This window comes from Mercenaria mercenaria, chromosome 14 (genome assembly GCF_021730395.1).
Source record: "Mercenaria mercenaria strain notata chromosome 14, MADL_Memer_1, whole genome shotgun sequence".
Classification (NCBI taxonomy): domain Eukaryota; kingdom Metazoa; phylum Mollusca; class Bivalvia; order Venerida; family Veneridae; genus Mercenaria; species Mercenaria mercenaria.
This window is the reverse complement of record NC_069374.1, coordinates 68019505-68040475: the sequence shown is the minus strand read 5'-3', so window position 1 is coordinate 68040475 and position 20971 is coordinate 68019505. Positions and strand designations below refer to the sequence as shown.

The 20971-nt window shown below is 36.8% G+C and overlaps 1 protein-coding gene across 2 annotated transcripts in view; it reads left to right on the top strand.

Annotated features, from left to right (window-relative positions):
- The window catches only part of LOC123527745 (DNA ligase 3-like), a 54400-nt gene that overhangs the window by 21280 nt on the left and 12149 nt on the right, over positions 1-20971 (top strand). For both annotated transcript variants that reach the window (XM_053523793.1, XM_053523792.1), the window contains exons 14-21: positions 8087-8174; positions 9567-9644; positions 11182-11305; positions 11581-11846; positions 12679-12777; positions 13424-13556; positions 16608-16795; positions 19341-19442. In XM_053523793.1, the coding sequence (XP_053379768.1) occupies positions 8087-8174; positions 9567-9644; positions 11182-11305; positions 11581-11846; positions 12679-12777; positions 13424-13556; positions 16608-16795; positions 19341-19442 (1078 nt within the window). The remainder of the gene's footprint in view (positions 1-8086; positions 8175-9566; positions 9645-11181; positions 11306-11580; positions 11847-12678; positions 12778-13423; positions 13557-16607; positions 16796-19340; positions 19443-20971) is intronic.

Sequence of the window (20971 nt, the reverse complement as noted above, 5' to 3'; positions counted from 1 at the left end):
TATATACCACGGTATACCACCATATTTATCGTAAGACTTACAGCTATGGTAGTGATCATAAAAATATTGAAAAACTCCCAGAAATACTTCATTTATTATGAGCAACAACGAAGACTAGTTACTTGACTAGAATTAAAGAAAAAAAATACACTGGAATATTAACTTGATTAATGACTCTTAGTATTTTTTACCAGCGTGTATTCGTCGGAAGACGCCATATTGTCTCTAGAGAAGCACTGGGTCACATATATATAGGTCGTGCTTGTTTGAAATTCGATTCGTGCACCCGTTTGATAAACCAGTAACGTTTATGAAGGCTTCATAAGATCGTTTTCAAACAAAAAATAATAAATTTCGACTGAACATTTTCCATACTATTTATTTCTTTTTTAATACGTGCAAATACATACTGGGATATTTTAAACTATCATCATTTAAACAAGAAGTCGGGACTCGCCGAATTTAAGCCTAAAAAAATGTTGTGGTTCGGGTCACCCGACCCTACCTAGCAAAAGGCTCCGACCTTGCTGTATTTTTCGACGCCAGACATCGCAAAATTCGTCGGTCCGACGGACAAGACCGGAAGATTTTGGCGCGGACCGCAGTTTTACGAGTCGACAGGGTTCGATCTTAACGCAGTCCCGCGATCCCGAGGACACCTATTTTAGCGGAGGGCCTCCTGAACTTGGAAGCTGGCTGTCCCGTCGGGACAGTAAGTTTTCAGTTCAATATCTATAGCTAAAAAAACTTATCAAAAATACCAAAATGACAGAAAAACCTTGCTTTGAAACGATTTTCGAAGTCGACATCTGCAGGGGTGTAAAATTCCACTCGCCCGCTCGCATTGGCGAGTTAAAGTCTGAGTAGGACGAGTGGACCTCGCTGTATACTCGACCGATTGGGCGAGTGTTTTTTTTACGTCCTTAATTTACCAAAATTCAGAAATTACAACTCCAAAACGTCAACAAACTTTGAGATGGTTCAGCCGCTACCTGGATTGACTGGAATTTACCCGCGAATCGTAAAGATATCAAAACGTCATGCCGGTAATTTTCCATTCCACAAGCACGTGCGACCTATCGTATTAAATATCTAATTTATATCGACACGTACACAAAAACCGTGCGTAGTGCATTCATTTTTTAACATTTTCACTTCAAGTTTTCAACACCTCTTGAGAAATAATACTATTTGAATTCTATAACGATTTTAATAAGATATCGACAGAAATGTAGGCAAAATTCTATAAAAACGGTCGAATTTTCATATAATCATTTGTAAAAATTCAAACAGCGCGATCTTAGTTACTTATTTCTTTCTAAAGGTAAATAAATGATGAATACTCTGGGCATAAAATTCAGACTTTTGACCAGAAGGAACAAAAAACAGAATAAACAAGAAATATCTTTAAAAATGATGGTCGGCGAATTGTAATAAGGAAAGAAGTTTATGAATTTTTCATCTAACATTCATCTTTCATCTAACATTTTTCAAATTGCAAAACTAAACACCGCACTTTAACAATTTAAATGGTTCTCTTTTAATTTTTCGCAAAGGTTTCGTAGGGTTGCAATTTTTTTCATTTATCCTTAGACGAATAATTACAGCAGTAGTTTGATGAAGATTCATGAAGCGGTTCATGAGAAGAGGTCATTAAACGTGTTTATATTTTTAGCTAAATTGGTCCCTATCCCCATTTGTAACAAAATAGCAGGAGACCTTACGATATTGTTACACATCGAGTTTGATAAAAATCCATTACATTTTAGTGGTTAATGAGAAGAAAGGCATATCTACTTTTAGCTATAGTGGTCCCTAATAGGGCCCAAGTTCCTATATAAATAAATTTGGAAGAGGACCTTATAATGATGCTCCAGACCAAGTATGACAAAGATCCACCAAGCTGTTCATGAGACGCTGTATAAAGGCATTTCTAGTTTTAGCTCTAGCAGCCCCTAAAAGGGGTCAAATGTCCCAGCTGAACAAAGTTGGCTGCGGGCCTAATAAAGATGCTACAAATCAAGTTTGATTAGAATACATGAGAAACAATCAATTAAAGGATTTTTTATTTATTATTTTTATTTATTTCAAAAATAGGCCAACTGATCCCGCTTTAACAAATAGCATATTCGCTATTCATGAATCTTTCGACATTGACGTCACACCTATAAAAAAGTGAAGGTCAAGCAAAACATACAATTGTAATTATTTCAATATTTCTGTTTCATAAGCAAAAGTTTAACCGTAGTCATATCACATAGATAAACTGTATGCAGCATACGTTCATTTCAGTGTAATGAGATTCAGTCATTATATAGCATATATATAATCAAACAGATTTCAACTGAGTTCAATATTTGCATACCATACTAAAGAAAAATATTCATATATAATAAATCAGTTAAATAATTTATAACAAATATATCAAAGCAAACAAGTACTCATTTTAATATGCAATCTGAATAAGTCACAAAAGCAAGAAACCTTTTCATATACAGACGACAATTGTAGCAAGGAAAATCTTTTAAAAAGCACTTCTCTACATAAAAGACTCTTATCACACCCTTTTTCATGTGATACGCAGACCGTATTCAGCTCTTTCTTTAATTTGATATATGTTTGGTATTTGAACAGGTTTTAATCATATTTATTAAACTTACTTATCATTTTGAGATATATTAATATTCTTGCTAAATATACTGAGCCAAAGTTAGCTTTAAAGCTGTGAACAGCGTCGTTTAGGATAAACGCTTTGTCTACATTTCACTCAGCGTAGCACAATCAACAGAGTCAAAGAAACTGACACTCTCGTCCAATCAGGCAGAGTGTAAACATAAATCTTCCATTTTGATAAATTATCTATAATGCGTTATCAAGTAGTTTGATTTGCAAACTGAAGTCACGTGGCATAGGTAACGAAAACGAATTTAGACGGCGTCGCCGAAAAAATCTTAAATAATGAAAAAGCGGCAGCAATTACAATACATGGAGTAAAACGATTTTTGGCAAACAGATGAGATTTCTGTTAGTGCGGCAGAATAGGTTACGTGACCTCGTGAACGTAAATAAAAGTGCGATTTTAAAATAAAGCAATGTGATGTCATTCACAGCACATTCGCTTTTGATAACAAATTAAAGAAGAAACTTTTTATTGATTTCTATTTCTCAGCAATTTTAAGAACCGATGCGGTATGATCAGACAGTGATGTGTCACATGGCGCGAAAACATGACGTAATGCCATGACAATCTCGAGCAAAAATACCGCTTTGATCTCCACTTCAGATGCCAAGATACTGACACACTTCTTTTAGCTCTACTTTGAGGGGGTGTAAATTGATCATGAAAACAAGGTCAATTACTTAGTTTATCAACTGAATAATTACCGATAATCTTTAACGTTTTTTTCCCCATCTCTTTCAACACGGGTGGATGGTCGATGATTATTGTGTCCAAATTTTTTAGACACTTTTCAAAATAAATATTTTTCGGGAAATAATACTATTGTACATAATACTCCTTTCATAAAAGTGACAGTATTAAAAGTGTCAGTTATTAGGGCGAGTGGCTGTTCACTAAGGGCGAGTAGGATATTACTGGCTACTAGTCCTGCACGACGAGTGAAGTGAAATTTTTTTTTACACCCCTGGTCATCTGTTCTAACCACAGTCTGGATGTTTACTCTCGAATACATACATGTACGTAGACTGGTTCCGCGTTATTTTCAAAGTTCATGGCTGAAGGACTACAAATGTTAATGTATCGATTCTTTATGTTCAATAAATATAAATAAAAGAAAGATGTATTTGCTTTGGTTATATATGTTTATTGAATCTTTTTAAATAGTGTTAACAATCGATAAAATCACTGAAAATAGGAGGGATTCCTGAAATCAGGGAGGGACAGCTGAATTTGTAAGGAGGAATCCCGCCAGGATTGTTAAAAACAAAGTAAGCATCTAACCCTGGTCGAGGCTGGTCCGACCGTCCGGCATACTCGCCCGATCGGGCGAGTGGTTTTTACGTCGTAACTTACCAAATTCAGAAATTACATCCAGAAAAATAACCTGGATTTCGTGGAATTTACTCGCGAATCGTAAAGATATCAATACGGTCATGCCGGTAATTTTCCATTCCACGAGCACGTGCGACCTATCGTAATATCTCATTTACATCGCCGTTACTTTTGTTTTAAATATCGACACGTACACGAAAAACGCGCGAAGTGCATTCATTCTTTAATATAATCGCTTCAAATTTTCATCACCGCTTGAGAAGTAATACAGTTTGAATTCTATAACAATTTTAATAAGATATCGACAGAAATGTAGGCAAAATTCTATAAAAACCATCGAATTTTCATATAATTATTTGTAAAATTTCAAACAGCGCGATCTTAATTATTTCTTTATTTCTAAAAGTAAATAAATAATACATACTATGGTCATACAATTCAGACTTTTGACCAGAAAGTACAAAAAAACAGAATTAAAAAATCTTAAATAATGAAAAAGCGGCAGCAATTTAAATACATGGAGTAAAACGTTCTTTGGCTAGCAGATTTCCGTAAGAATAGGTTACGTGACCTCGTGGACGTAGATAGAAATGTGGTTTTAAAATAAAGCAGTATGATGTCGTGGTTTTTAATAAGAATTAAATGAATCTTTGTACACTTATTTTTTGACACGACACTGTAAGATATTCTTCTCACAATAATGTAAATTCCTTGAAGGCAAAATAGTCACAGAGGTAGGATATCTACTATTATCTTTTGACACATTTACCTGTCAATTAATACGGGATATTGCACATTCGCTTTCAAAAAAAAAAAAAATAAATAAAGAAGGAACTTTTTTTTATTGATTTCTTCTCAGCAATTTAGAGAACCGAGGCGGTACGATCAGACAGTGATGTGTCACATGGCGCGAAAACATGACGTAATGTCATGACAATCTCGGGCAACTATACCACTTTGATCTCCACTTCAGATGCAATGATTCCGACACACTTCCTTTGGCTCTTTGAGGGGGTTTTAATTGATGATGAGAAAACAAGGCCAATTACTTAGTTTATCAACAGAATGATTACCGATAATTGTTAATGTTTTTTTTTTCGCTTTAAACACAGGTGGGTTGAATGATGAATATTGTTTCCATATTTTTGGGACACTTTTCCAAATAATTATTTTTCGGGATTTTTTAATCCAAAGCAATGAAGAATAGACTGGATACAAGAAAACTCTATCCACAGCTGCATACTGATAATAGGAATCAAGATTCCTGTTTATTTCATATTTAATGTTCGGTCCGGCAAATTTTTGTAGTTCGGTCCGGCATGTCTACGAACGCAGGTTTGTTTCAAGTGGGTGGGGTAGACGGATAGCTATGTTTGCAATTGATTTTTATTCAATTTCCGATGTTTATACATGGAGTTATTATTTTTGTCAAAGGTAAGTGTATTTTTTATAATATGCAACACTATCGCACAGGAGTGTCAGTGTTTCATTTAAACTAATGACTAATGAAGAAGACACAACAACATTTAAAGCAAATATACATTGTAAACCTTAGGATTTAAGTTGAAACTGAGTAAAAACTACAAGATATAATGGTTTTCAAAAATGAATCACTTTACCTAAAAAAATAATTTAAAAATTAAAAAAAAAATTAAAAACCGACCTACCCTACCTAGCAATTTTGGCAATGTTACCAGAACCACAACATTTTTTAGGCCTTATCAGACTCGAAGTAAAAACAAGTGCGCCCATGACGTCATCCATCTATACGGAATAATCTGGAGGTTTTCGAAGGTTTTGATTGGGGATCACGCGGTCGATCATACATGTTCAATTGCACCATTGGGTGGTTATTTTTGGAAACTAATAATAGTAGCATGGGAATTCCAGAGATATAAATCGGAAAATCATGCATGGTGTCAAATGCTGTTACGGAAGGCTACATAGACAATGTAAATTAAAAATAAACAGAGGTAGGGATAATGTTGATAAAATACCGGTATTCCCCGATGGTACCGCGGTATCGTACCACGGGAAGATGGTACCACGGTTACCGGTATACCAGTAATACCGCGCACCTCTAAAGTTTTGTATGCAAGTTACTGTCTCCACAACTAATGCAGATATTGAATTGAAACTTCACCTGTGTCTTTGGGGTTATAAAACTAGAAGATAGCATCAAGTTTCATAACTCTGACATGCATTTTGACTAAATTATGCCCCTTTTGGACTTAGAAAATCTTGCTTAAAGTTTTGCTTGCAAGTTACTGTCTCCACAACTAATGCAGATACTTGATTGAAACTTCATAGATATTTATGCCCCCCTTCGAAGAAGGAGAGGTATATTGTTTTGCAGATGTCGGTCGGTCAACTGGTATGTCTGTTGGTCCGTAGACCAATCCGTTTCTGGATGATAACTCAAGAACGCTTGGGCCTAGGATCATGAAAATTGATAGGGAGGTTGGCCATGACCAGCAGAAGATCCCTATTGATTTTGAAATTAGTAGGTCAAAGATCAAGGTTACAGTAACCCAGAACAGGTAAACGGTTTCCGGATGATAACTCAAGAATGCTTGGGCCCAGGATCATGAAAGTTGATGAGATTGGTCATGACCAGCAGATGACCCGTATTGATTTTGAGATCAGTAGGTTGAAGTTCAAGGTCACAGTGACCCGATACATTTTAACGGTTTATGGACAATAACTAGAGATCCCTTGGGCCTAGTATCACGAAACTTGATAGGGAGGTTGATCATGACCAGCAAATGATCCCTTTTGATTTTAAGGTCAGTAGGTCAGAGGTCAAGGTCATAGTGACCCAGAACAGTGGAACCGTTTCTGGGTGATAACTCAAGAACGCTTAGGTCTAGGATCATGAAATTTGATAGTGAAGTTGATCATGACCTATTAGTTTTGAGGTCAGTAGGTTAAAGGTCAAGGTCACAGTAACCCGGAACAGTTAAACCAATTCTGCATGATAACTTGAGAATGCTTTTGCCTAGGATCACAGAACATGATAGAGAGGTTGGTTATGATCAGCAGATGACCCCTATTGATTTTGAGGTCAGTATGTCAAAGGTTAAGGTCACAGTGACCCGGAACAGTTAAACAGTTTCCGGATGATAATTTGAGAATGCTTGGGCCTAGGATCATGAAACTTGATAGGGAGGTTTGTCATGACCAGCAGATGATCCCTATTGATTTTGAGGTCAAAGGTTAAGGTCGCATTGATCTAGAACAGTACAACTTTTGTGTACAGTGACCAAATAATTTCTGTTCCTTGTGCAATTACTGAATGCATCAAGGGGGGCATTTCGTGTTCTACGAGCTCTTGTTTAACATCTAGGGTAATATTACTGCTTCTAGGACAACAATTCAAATAGTCAAGCATTGGCTGTCTTATGGACAGCTCTTGTTGTATAGAGACTGTCCAATATTTACTTTTTTAGCTCAGCTATACAAAGAATAGGTAGAGCTATTAGACTCACCCGTGACTGTCCCGTGTGTCTGTCGGCATCTGCGACAGCACCTTGATTTCGTTAAGTTTTTGTATGTAAGCAGGTTTCTCAGTAACCACTTGTGGGAATGAATTGAAACTTCACACACTTATTCACTGTGATAAACTGACTTACATTGCAAAGTTCCATAACTCTAATTTGCTTTTTTACAAAATTTTGCCTCTTTTAAACTTAACAGTTTTGTGGTTTAGTTTTTGTATGTAGGCTGGTATCTCAGTACCCACTAATGAGAAAGGATTGAAACTTTACACTCTTGTCCACTGTCATGGGCTGATATGCATTGTACAGATTCTCTAACCCTGTTTTGCATTTTTACAAAATTATGCCCCTTTTTGACTTCTATATTCATTCAATTGACAAGGTTGTTGAATAGTTGAGCACTGCTGTCCTCTGACAGCTCTTGTTGTGCATATGTTACTGCTCTTGAAAGGTGAATACACTAACATACTTGTCTGTATATGCCTTTGTTTGGAATGTTTGATCTTCAGAGATGAAATTAGCCATGCTAAAACTGCATGTAATGAAATGAATGAATTTGTTCTATTTATTTTGACAGACCAATCAAGGACAGAAGAAAAATTCTGCAAAAGGAAATGATAGAAATACCTAACAGAATATTGTTCTCTGAAATGAAGCATATCACAGTAAGTAAACCTTATGATGACTTTCCATATTTTTTACTGTCCTTGATATTGATGCAGTGTTTCTTTAAGTGTTTAATAGAGAAAACTGTCATTTAACCTGTCCTGTGTTTCTGAATGCTAAAATAACATTTGCATGTAACTGGCAACTTTCCAGTATGAATGGCGGGTGAAGGAGAAATGACTTCAAACTGCCTTTTGTCTAACTGATAGACAACAGCCACTGATGTTTTTTCTACTAAGTCAGATGGACAGACAGGCCTTTTTGTTTTTATGCCCCCGAAGGGAGGCATATAGTTTTTGAACCGTCTGTCAGTCTGTCGGTCTGTCCGCAATTTTCGTGTCCGGTCCATATCTTTGTCATCCATGGATGGATTTTTAAATAACTTGGCATGAATGTGTACCACAGTAAGACGATGTGTCGCGCGCAAGACCCAGGTCCGTACCTCAAAGGTCAAGGTCACACTTAGACGTTAAAGGTCATTTTTCATGATAGTGCATTCGTGTCCGGTCCATATCTTTGTCATCCATGGATGGATTTTCAAATAACTTGGCATGAATGTGTACCACAGGAAGACGACGTGTTGCGTGCAAGACCCAGGTCCGTAGCTCAAAGGTCAAGGTCACACTTAGACGTTAAAGGTCATTTTCCATGATAGTGCATTCGTGTCCGGTCCATATCTTTGTCATCCATGGATGGATTTTCAAATAACTTGGCATGAATGTGTACCACAGTAAGACGACATGTCGCGCGCAAGACCCAGGTCCGTAGTTCAAAGGTCAAGGTCACACTTAGACGTTAAAGGTCATATTTCATGATAGTGCATTGATGGGCGTGTCCGGTCCATATCTTTGTCATTCATGCATGGATTTTAAAATTATTGGGCATGAATGTGTACCACAGTAAGACGACGTGTCGCGCGCAAGACCCAGGTCCGTAGGTCAAAGGTCCTAAACTCTAACATCGGCCATAACTATTCATTCAAAGTGCCATCGGGGGCATGTGTCATCCTATGGAGACAGCTCTTGTTATTAAATTGTATGTTGTCAGTCACATACTATTAGATAAAGATTGATGACTTCACTTCACTTATCCCTCACCTCTTGTCACTTTAAACCGGAATCGCCTGTCCCGTCGTCATCCCACAAGGCCGTCACCTCGGGAACCCCGGTTCCAATCACATATTAGGGAAGTTGAAATCTTTTGTATTAAGAAGCCATTCAGCTGGCCACAAGAAGGTCAGTGTCTGAAATAATGCTGGTAGAGGCACATTGTGTCTTTGTCCACCATTAAGCTGGAAAGTTGTCATATGACAGCAAATTGTGTTAATATGACTTAAAACCATACCATACACACAATATCAATTAAAGTCATATCATTCTGTATACTTGTAGGAAGAGGATGACCTCACAGATATGATGACTAGAGTGTTTCAGGAAGGTTTAGAAGGCCTGGTACTCAAAGATGTTAATGTAAGCACTGTAACTTCTTCATTCTTCATTAATTAGTTGCATCTATTTCATGATACAACTGTTAAACGAGGTTTTGGGTTTACAATGTTACTTGTTTGTTAATGATGGAAGTTCTTCAGAAATTTTTATTGGCTAGTGTTAATGATTGAAACATGCACTTGTCTCAAATAGATGTTAAAATAAAATAAGTGATAATTACTAAGATAGGTACATGTATAATGGTATTAGGAGTCAAAACCTTTTAAATACTTTAGAAATTTAGAGAAAAAGAAAAATGTCTCAAACATTAAAGTTTGAAAGTGGAAATTATAAGGCATTGTTTAATGGAGATTCCTTTTAGTTTTGTTTAGTGCTATGAGGTGTTGTAATTATACGCCCGTTTGAAAAACGGGACGTATTATGGGAACGCCCCTGGCGGGCGGCGTCCACAGACCTTGTCCGGAGCATATCTTCTACATGCATGAAGGGATTTTGATGAAACTTGGCAAAGTTGTTCACCATCATGAGACGGAGTGTCATGCGCAAGAACCAGGTCCCTAGGTCTAAGGTCAAGGTCACACTTAGAGGTCAAAGGTCAAATTCAAGAATGACTTTGTCCGGACCATATCTTCTTCATGCATAGAGGGATTTTGATGAAAGTTGGCACAATTGTTCATCATCATGAGAAGGAGTGTCATGCGCAAGAACCAGGTCCCTAGGTCTAAGGTCAAGGTCACACTTAGAGGTCAAAGGATACAAGAATGAAAACTTTGTCCGGAGCATTTCTTCTTCATGCATAGAGGGATTTTGATATAACTTGGCACAAATGTTCACCACCACGAGACGTAGTGTCATGCGCAAGAACCAGGTCCCTAGGTCTAAGGTCAAGGTCACACTTAGAGGCCAAAGGTCAGATACAAGAATGACTTTGTCCGAAGCATTTCTTCTTCATGCATGGAGGGATTTTGATGTAACTTGACACAATTATACACCATCATGAGACGAAGTGTCATGCGCAGTTCCCTTCTTTCGAATTACTTCCCTTTGTTGTTACTATAAATAGCTTATATTGTAACTTTTTCATTACTAGTCGTAGGGAAAAATCGAGACCGCTTTTCTGTAGTACAACATGCATGCTACATCCAATTTTGAGGTGTATTTTGACCAGTCTCTACCTGGTAAAGATTTTTGTGAGGACTTACAATTTTTTTTTTTTTTTTTTTTTTTTTTTTTTTTTTTTTTAAGATTAACTTCCCTTAGTTGTTACTATAAATAACTTATATTGTAACTTTTTTATAATTGACCGTAGGGAAAAACCAAGACCACTTTTCTGTGGTACAACATAGATGTTACTTTCCAATTTTAGGTGTATTTTAAGGTATCTCTACCTGGTAAGGAGTTTTTTTGTGGACTTAGAAAAACAAAACACTTAGTTATTACTAAACAACCACAAAATTAAAATTCCATTTGCAAATACAGGTGCTAGAGTAAAGAAATTTGCTGTGACGGGCGTATATTGTGACATTCTTGCACTCTTGTTTTACTTGTTGTTTAACAGAGCGCTTATGAGCCTGGTAAACGTCATTGGTTGAAGATAAAGAAGGATTATTTAAATGAAGGTCAAATGGCTGACTCGGCAGATTTGGTTGTCCTTGGAGCTTTCTTTGGAACTGGAAATAAAGGTACGTTCAGTTGAATTCCATCCTGTAACTTAATATTAAATGTTTTTCAACATGTTCATGAAATATACTGCTGTATGAGACTTACAAATGAATCCATAGAATTGGATCCTAAGGAAGAAATCAGTTTCCAGTTCATTTTGTTTTCAAAAGCTGAAATCAACAAAATGAAATATCTGTTTTCCCCAAAAACATGAAACTTAATGCCCACAAAAATTTACCTAATTTCACAGTAGTAGAAATACCATAAAACCTATGGATGTTTTTTTTTTATCCAGGTGGAATGATGTCAGTGTTTCTAATGGGATCATACGACCCTGACAGTGACAAATGGTGCACAGTCACCAAAGTTGGTAATGGATTTGATGACTCAACATTAGAGAAATTGCAAAAAGAGTTGAAAATGATGAAAATCAGCAAGAACGCCAGCAAGGTGCCAGACTGGCTTAATGTTAAGAAGAATATGATACCAGACTTTGTGTCAGCTGATCCAAAAAGTGCACCAGTCTGGGAAATAGCTGGAGCAGAGTTCAGTAAAGCTGAGGTATTTAATATGAATTTTACTGTATTTAATATTGTAAACGTAGAAGTGATTTAAATTAGATGGTAATATTTTGTTGTTTTTTCTCGATAATCATAGTAATTTTGAATGTCAACTGTAAGTACTGCCTGCTTGTCCATTTTTCCAGCAGTCTTTTAATCAAAGTGTCCTGGCTGCAGAAAAACTTTGGACAATAATGTGTAAGAGTTGTGGTCGTACTGTTAAGCTTGCTGACTCTAAGTCAGTTGCCCCTTACTGGTGGGTTGGAAACCTCACTTGGAATGTAGATATCTTTATTTGAGGAAGCCTGACAATGGAAGGTTTATGGTTCTACCCAAGTTCTGCACATGGTTAAACCAGTGACATTGGATTTTTCTAGATGTTTACAGCTCTTTGATTAAAATAAGTGCCTAATATATAATTATACAAAAATACTGTTGTCTGTCTGATTACATCACTTGATGCATGTTACCGGCTGTGCAATGCGCAAAGTGTCAAATACACTATCCGATGTGATCAGTTTATATCAGATTCAGAAAGCAGGCTGTTGAAAGGGCACATGGTGCATGCATCACTATTTGAAGGCAACATAATAAGAAAAGGGGCAAGGTTCTGCGCCATGCTGAAATGGCATGGAAAAAACACTAAATGTCCTCAAACGCACATAGGGTTTTCCTCCGCCATAAAAGCTTGAATAGTTGTTATATGACCTTCATTTTGTTGGTGTAGTTCTAAACCAAACCAAAAAAAGAGTGTAATTGACCTCAAAATATTTTAGTTTGGTTGATTGGTGGTGGCAGTTTGAAAAATGGTGATACTGTTTATGATTTAACAGGTACATACAGCAGATGGAATATCTATCCGATTTCCTCGTGTAACCAAGGTGAGAGATGACAAATCCTGGAAGGAAGCCACAGATTTACCCAGGCTCAAGGTAACAAATGCTGTAGATATATGAATGTCGGATAATTTTTTTTCTGTTTGCGCTTGTAAAATGTACATGTTGAATAAAGCCTTATACAAGCATTATGTTAAGTGTGCTTTTTTACATGCATGGACATCAGAAAAAAATGTTTGTTATAATTGCAAGTATACCTAAACAAAAGTATAAAAGTTTATTTCTTGTCCTCTCCATACCTTCAAAACTTCTCAAAGGATTTTGATCTTTAGAATGATGTTAGGCCTGTAGAATTGGGAAAATCTACACGAGAATGAAATAAAGACTTGTAGAACTGGAAAAAACTGGATGAGAATGATTTAGCACTTGTAGGATTGAGAAAACCTCATGAGAAGAATGTAAGACTTGTAGAATTTGGGAAAAATTTAATGAGAATGATTTGAGACTTGGACAAGTAGGAAAAACTTCATGAGAATAATGTAAGACTTGTTTAATTGGAAAAAAAATGATGAGAATGATGTAAGACTTCTTGTGAATTGGAAAAAAAAACTTCATGAGAATAATGAGACTTGTAGAATTGGAAAAAAATTCATGAAAAAGTTTGTAACAGATTGTATTTGTTTAACGCTAGACATTGTAGAATGTGTTGTGTGATGAGAACATTTTAACATTTTTTCAACAGGAGCTGTTCAAGAAGTCAAAAGACACATCCGATATTGTGATCCCAGGTACAAAGAAGGGCAAGGGACCAGGAAAATCTCCAGCAAAGAAGGGGAAATCATCCAGTGGCAGTGATACTGATGTTGATGACGATAGTAAGATTTTACCATTTACAGAGATTTGTACAAAAGAAAATTTATTTATTTTCAATATACGGCTGAAATTTTGTATCTCCAGCTTGCTTTTTTTTTTGAAGAAAAAAAAAGTCAAGTGCTGTCAGCTTTCCCTCTTAGTCTTTGTATTTTCACTTTGTAGTCTTTGTATTTTCTCTCCTTTTAAGTTAGATTAGCCCAAAACAGAACAAGGCTCTTGGATAGGGGTGACCCTTTTAATTCATTTATACGGTATTCTTTGCTAGAAGGAAGTGTGCTTCAGAGTTTGGATATCTGTATTCAGATTAGTTTAAAATTTATGCTCTAATTTGTGCAGTGACAGGGAGTTATACCTCTGTAACACGGTTCCCTCAGGGAGGTATTATTATATAGAATGCTGTAAAATGTTAGGGTAAAGGGGGCCACCCCAAGCTGTAAGCCATATTAAAGAATTGGTGATGGGTAAGACATTCTGTTCCATGTTAGGTTAGTGATTTGTACCATTTTTATACCCCCTAAAAGTTTTCAGGGGGCAGTTAAATTTACCCTTTTCCATCCTAGCATCTGTCCAAATATTTTTTTAGCTCACCTGTCACAAAGTGACAAGGTGAGCTTTTGTGATCGCGCGTCGTCCGTCGTCCGTCCGTCCGTGCGTGCGTCCGTCCGTCCGTAAACTTTTGCTTGTGACCACTCTAGAGGTCACATTTTTCATGGGATCTTTATGAAAGTTGGTCAGAATGTTCATCTTGATGATATCTAGGTCAAGTTCGAAACTGGGTCATGTGCCATCAAAAACTAGGTCAGTAGGTCTAAAAATAGAAAAACCTTGTGACCTCTCTAGAGGCCATATATTTTACAAGATCTTCATGAAAATTGGTCAGAATGTTCACCTTGATGATATCTAGGTCAAGTTTGAAACTGGGTCACGTGCGGTCAAAAACTAGGTCAGTAGGTCTAAAAATAGAAAAATCTTGTGACCTCTCTAGAGGCCATATATTTCACAAGATCTTCATGAAAATTGGTCAGAACGTTCACCTTGATGATATCTAGGTCAAGTTCGAAACTGGGTCATGTGCCTTCAAAAACTAGGTCAGTAGGTCAAATAATAGAAAAACCTTGTGACCTCTCTAAAGGCCGTATTTTTCATGGGATCTGTATGAAAGTTGGTCTGAATGTTCATCTTGATGATATCTAGTTCAGATTCGAAACTGGGTCACGTGCGATCAAAAACTAGGTCAGTAGGTCTAAAAATAGAAAAACCTTGTGACCTCTCTAGAGGCCATATATTTCATGAGACCTTCATGAAAATTGGTCAGAATGTTCATCTTGATGATATCTAGGTGAAGTTTGAAAGTGGGTCACGTGCCATCAAAAACTAGGTCAGTAGGTCAAATAATAGAAAAACCTTGTGACCTCTCTAGAGGCCATATTTTTCATGGGAACTGTATGAAAATTGGTCTGAATGTTAATCTTGATGATATCTAGGTCAAGTTCGAAAGTGGGTCACGTGCCATCAAAAAGTAGGTCAGTAGGTCAAATAATGAAAAAATGTTGTGACCTCTCTAGAGGCCATATTTTTCATGGGATCTGTATGAAAATTGGTCTGAATGTTTATCTTGATGATATCTAGGTCAAGTTTGAAACTGGGTCAACTGCGATCAAAAACTAGGTCAGTAGGTCTTGAAATAGAAAAACCTTGTGACCTCTCTAGAGGCCATACCCTTGAATGGATCTGCATGAAAATTGGTCAGAATGTTCACCTTGATGATATCTAGGTCAGGTTTGAAACTGGGTCACGAGCCTTAAAAAACTAGGTCAATAGGTCAAATAATAGAAAAACCTTGTGACCTCTCTAGAGACCATATTTTTCAATGGATCTTCATGAAAATTGGTCAGAATTTTTATCTTGATAATATCTAGATCAAGTTCAAAACTGGGTCACATGAGCTCAAAAACTAGGTCACTATGTCAAATAATAGAAAAAAGGGAGTCATACTCAAAACTGGGTCATGTGGGAAGAGGTGAGCGATTCAGGACCATCATGGTCCTCTTGTTTGCATATCTCAGAAAAAATTTGACCTAGAGCCATCCAACATCACTAGATCGTTATTCAGCATGTTAACTTGTGCACTTGGTCTTTTAAATGGGATTTCCCGTAGCCAGACCAGCGTTATGGCCCTTGACTTAGTCAAAAATATGCATACAGGGACAGGAGCTGGGGCACCAGTGTCATGAGGACACACATCAAGTTGTAGTCACAAGGTCTATGATCAGTTTTGTATTTTCTATTCAAAGATTTAAAAGACTTCCCCAAAATATATAGATTTATTTAATTCCTAAATATAATTAAAAGTTACAGACTTTTGTAAATTTTAGCACATAAAATTCAGTAAAGCATTATATACAATTTTAAAGAAAGGACTGTTTTAAGAGGGTAGGATCTGACTATTTTTACAGTTACAATCATTTTTTTTAGCAGGACTATAAAAGTATTATGGAGAGCTGTCTTACTTGCCCTGGCATCTGTTGGCGTCAACTTCTGCACTTTGAATAAAATTTTGATGCACTTTCACTTTATCTCTGTTATTACTTTATTGGTATGCTTCAAACTTAAAATATTGTTCACTATCATCACCAACATGATATTACACAAGGTCCTTAACTCTGGCACCAATATTTCATGAATTATGTCCCCTTTTTACTTAGAATTACATGTTAGTTTTGATGCACTTTCACTTTCTTTTAGTTATTACTAAATGGATTAGGTTGAAACTTAGAATAATTTCAGTATATCATGACATAGGGTATTTCACTCAAACTCAAATATTGATGAATTATTCCCCAATTTTACTTTAAATTTCTGATTAAGGTTTCGATGCACTTAAGTTTTAGGGTCACCTGATAACCTGAAATATGTCATTGTGACCACAACAGATTTTACAGGGAGATGGTGTTTTGTTGGTTTTATATTCATTTTATATTTATTGCTCTGGTAACATTTCTTGTGCTAGGAATAAGGTATTTTATTTTGACAGCTGTATTTTCTTTTTTCAGCAAACAGCAATGCTACACCTGTAAAATCCAAAAGTTCTTCAGTGTCTTCTACACCAAGTAAAACTGCTACACCATCTAGTGGTGGTGGAATAATGAAGTTTTTTTCACCAAAAAAAGAACAAAGTTCTCCGTCCAAACCAACCAAGCGAGCCAGTGAGAATGGCGATGAATCAAGCCCAGCTAAGAAAGTAAGTGAGGATTAAGACTGTTTCAAAAGATATGCCATCAAACTGACATAGTGAGATGATAAGGTTTTGGTAACAGTATCCTGATCTGGGATGCTGATTTGGCTTTCAAACAGAAATACCTGGTAAGATCAGAAGATATTTCAGCTGTATTACTCACTTCCTTCATGAACAAGTCCTTTGTAATGTCTAGTTGTTTCTTTCAAGTTTCTGCTGTCACTATTGAGGGTCAGATCTAAAAGTGATCCAAGAATGAGAATAAAATTGTCAGCAGTATGAGGTAATTGCTATCCAAACATATTTTCTTTAATGAGAATGAGGGTATATTACATGACTGCATTCTGTTCAGCTTCCTTTGAAATAAATTGAACCTAAAAGGCAGAGCACCTTTTTGGGTGATGATTATGAATTGGCTACCAATATTTAGAATCTATATGATTCTAACTTTGTCATATGAGATACAGGTATTTTTAGCTCACCTGTCACAAAGTGACAAGGTGAGCTATTGTGACCGCTTGATGTCCGTCATGCGTAGTCCGTCGTCCGTCTTCCGTCAACAATTTCTAAAAAAATCTTCTTGAAAACCACTGGGCAGAATTACACCTAGCTTCACAGGAATGATTCTTGGGTGGCCCCCTTTCAAAATTGTTCAAAGAATTGAATTCCATGCAGAACTGGTTGCCATGGCAACCGAAAGGAAAAACTTAAAAAATCTTCTTGTCCAAAACCACAGGGCCTAAGGCTTTGATATCTCGTGTGTAGCATCATCTAGTGGTCCTCTACTATAATTGTTCAAATTATCCCCCTAGGGTCAAATATGGCCCCGCCCCTGGGCTCACATGGTTTATATAGACTTATATAGGGAAAACTTTGAAAATCTTCTTGTACAAAACCACATGGCCTAAGGCTTTGATATTTGGTATGTAGCATCATCTAGTGGTCCTCTACCAAGATTGTTCAAATTATTCCCCTAAGGTCAAATATGGCCCTGGCCCGGGGCTCACATGGTTTATATAGACTTATATAGGGAAAACTTTGAAAATCTTCTTGTACAAAACCACATGGCCTAGGGCTTTGATATTTAGTATGTAGCATCATCTAGTTGTCCTCTACCAAGATTATTCAAATTATTTCCCTGGGGTCAAATATGGCCCCGCCCTGGGAGTCCCAAGTTTTACATAGACATATATAGGAAAAAAAGTTTTAAAATCTTCTTGTCTGAAACCACAACACTTAGATCTTTGATATTTGGTTTGTAGCATTGTCTTATGGTCCACAACCAAAATTGTTCAAATTGTACCCCTTGGGTGAAAGGAAGCCCTGTCCTGGGGATCCCAAGTTTTATAAAGACTTATATAGGAAAAAGCTTTAAAAATATTCTTGTCTGAAACCATACAACCTAGGCTTTTGATATTTGGTATGATGCATTGTCTAGTAGTCCTTTACCAAAATTGTTCAAATTATGTCCCTGGGGTTAAAAGAGCCCCGCCCTGGGGTCACTTAGTTATTATGTTAGTTATATGGGAAAAATACTTAAAAAATCATCGATCCTATTTCCAAGACTGTTTAATTATAATTATCTGATGACCCCAATTTAATATGTCACTTGACTGTGACCTTGACCTACTGACCTACTTTCTTGTTTTTTAAGATACAGCCTTGAAATTTGGATGACATGTACAGTTTTGCACACCGATCTTAAAACTGACTTTCAGTGACCATAAATATGACCTACTGACCTACTTTCCAATATTTTAGCATCAGTTTGCTATTTTAAACATGTGGCTCATATTACTCAGGTGAGCAATTCAGGGTCATCATGACTCTCTTGTTACTGTATGTTGCTCATTAAGACAGTGTGTGCTGTAATGGAACATTAGAAAAGTGCATCTTCCAGCAACTGCTATTAAATAGCAGTTGCAGTATTGGTGGACAATTCGGTAGTTTTATAGGTTAAAAACTGAATATGTATGAAAAATGGGATGAATATTGACATAATTGTGAATTGGATGGAAAACTGAAGTGTTGAAGTATATAATATGAATCCCAGTATGAGTATAATTGATTAAGGAAAACTACATGATTGTGTTTAAAGAACAGACAGAAGACTTTTGCCCCCCACACCCTCCCATGTATTCCATACCAAAAATAGGGGCCTCCGTGGCCGAGTGGTTACGGTCGCTGACTTCAAATCATTTGCTCCTCATTGGTGTGGGTTCGAGCCTCACTTGGGGTGTTGAATTCTTCATGTGAGGAAGCCATCCAGCTGACTTACGGAACGTCGGTGGTTCTACCCAGGTTCCCGCTCGTGATGAAATAATGCTCGGAGGGGCACCTTTGGTCTTCCTCCACCATAAAAGCTGGAATGTCGCCTTATGACCTATAATTGTGTTGATGCGACATTAAACCCAACAAAATAAAATAAGTAAAATCAATACCAAAATGAAAACTACAGAATGATAATTTGTTTCTTAGGTAAAAAACAAATTTACAATAGTTTTGATATAGTTTTAGAAAAATGATTTCACAAAACTTTAATTTGTTACAGTCCAAACCTGAGTGTAAATATGGTTCAGACTGTTACCAGAAGAACCCTGACCACCTAGCCAACTTCTACCACCCACCTAAAGTACAGCAGACGTCAAATGGGGTAGGTATATAGTGTGCAAATCTTTACAGGTACAAGAGTAAAGATATGTTTCTTTGTAAAAATGTTTATGTTTTATCTTGGTTATTTTATTTACTGAATATAGTCCATCCAGTTTGCCAAGTAGGTAGTCTAGAGCGCAAGACTAAATTGAGGGGTCACCGATTTGTGTTCTTGGTACAGATGTGTTCTCCATGGCTTTTTAGCTCACCTGTCACAAAGTGACAAGGTGAGCTTTTGTGATCGTGCGGTGTCCGTCGTCCGTCCGTGCGTGCGTCCGTCCGTAAACTTTTGCTTGTGACCACTCTAGAGGTCACATTTTTCATGGGATCTTTATGAAAGTTGGTCAGAATGTTCATCTTGATGATATCTAGGTCAAGTTCTGAACTGGGTCCGTGCCATCAAAACTAGGTCAGTAGGTCTAAAAAATAGAAAAACCTTGTGACCTCTCAGAGGCAATATTTCACAAAATCTTCTTGAAAATTGGTCAGAATGTTTACCTTGATGATTATCTAGGTCAAGTTCGAAACTGGGTCACGTGCCATCAAAAACTAGGTCAGTAGGTCTAAAAATAGAAAAACCTTGTGACCTCTCTAGAGGCCATATATTCACAAGATCTTCATGGAAATTCATCAGAATGTTCACCTTGATGATATCTAGGTCAAGTTCGAAACGGGGTCACGTGCCTTCAAAAACTAGGTCAGTAGGTCTAAAAATAGAAAAACCTTGTGACCTCTCTAGAGGCCATATTTTTCATGGGATCTGTATGAAAGTTTGTCTGAATGTTCATCTTGATGATATCTAGGTCAAGTTCGAAACTGGGTCACGTGCCACAAAAACTAGGTCAGTAGGTCAAATAATAGAAAAACCTTGTGACCTCTCTAAAGGCCATATTTTCATGGGATCTGTATGAAAATTGGTCTGAATGTTCATCTTGAGATATCTAGGTCAAGTTTGAAACAGGGTCATGTGCGGTCAAAACTAGGTCAGTAGGTCTAAAAATAGAAAAACCTTGTACTCTCTAGAGGCCATACTTGTGAATGAATCTCCATAAAAATTGGTCAAATGTTCACCTTGTTGATATCTAGGTAAAGTTTGAAACTGGGTCACGTGCCTTAAAAAACTAGGTCAGTAGGTCAAATAATAAAAAAACCTTGTGACCTCTCTAGAGGCCATACTTTTTATGGGATCTGTATGAAAGTTGGTCTGAATGTTCATCATGATGATATCTAGGTCAAGGTTGAAACTGGGTCAACTGCGATCAAAAACTAGGCCAGTAGGTATAAAAATAGAAAAACCTTGTGACCTCTCTAGAGGCCATATTTTTCATGAGATTTTAATGAAAATTAGTGAGAATGTTCACCTTGAGATATCTAGAAAAGTTCAAAACAGGTCACGTACCTTCGAAAACTAGGTCAATAGGTCAAATAATAGAAAACCTTGTGGACCTCTCTAGAGCCCATATTTTTCAATGATTTTCATGAAAATTGGTCAGAATTTTTATCTTGATATATCTAGGTCAAGTTCAAAAC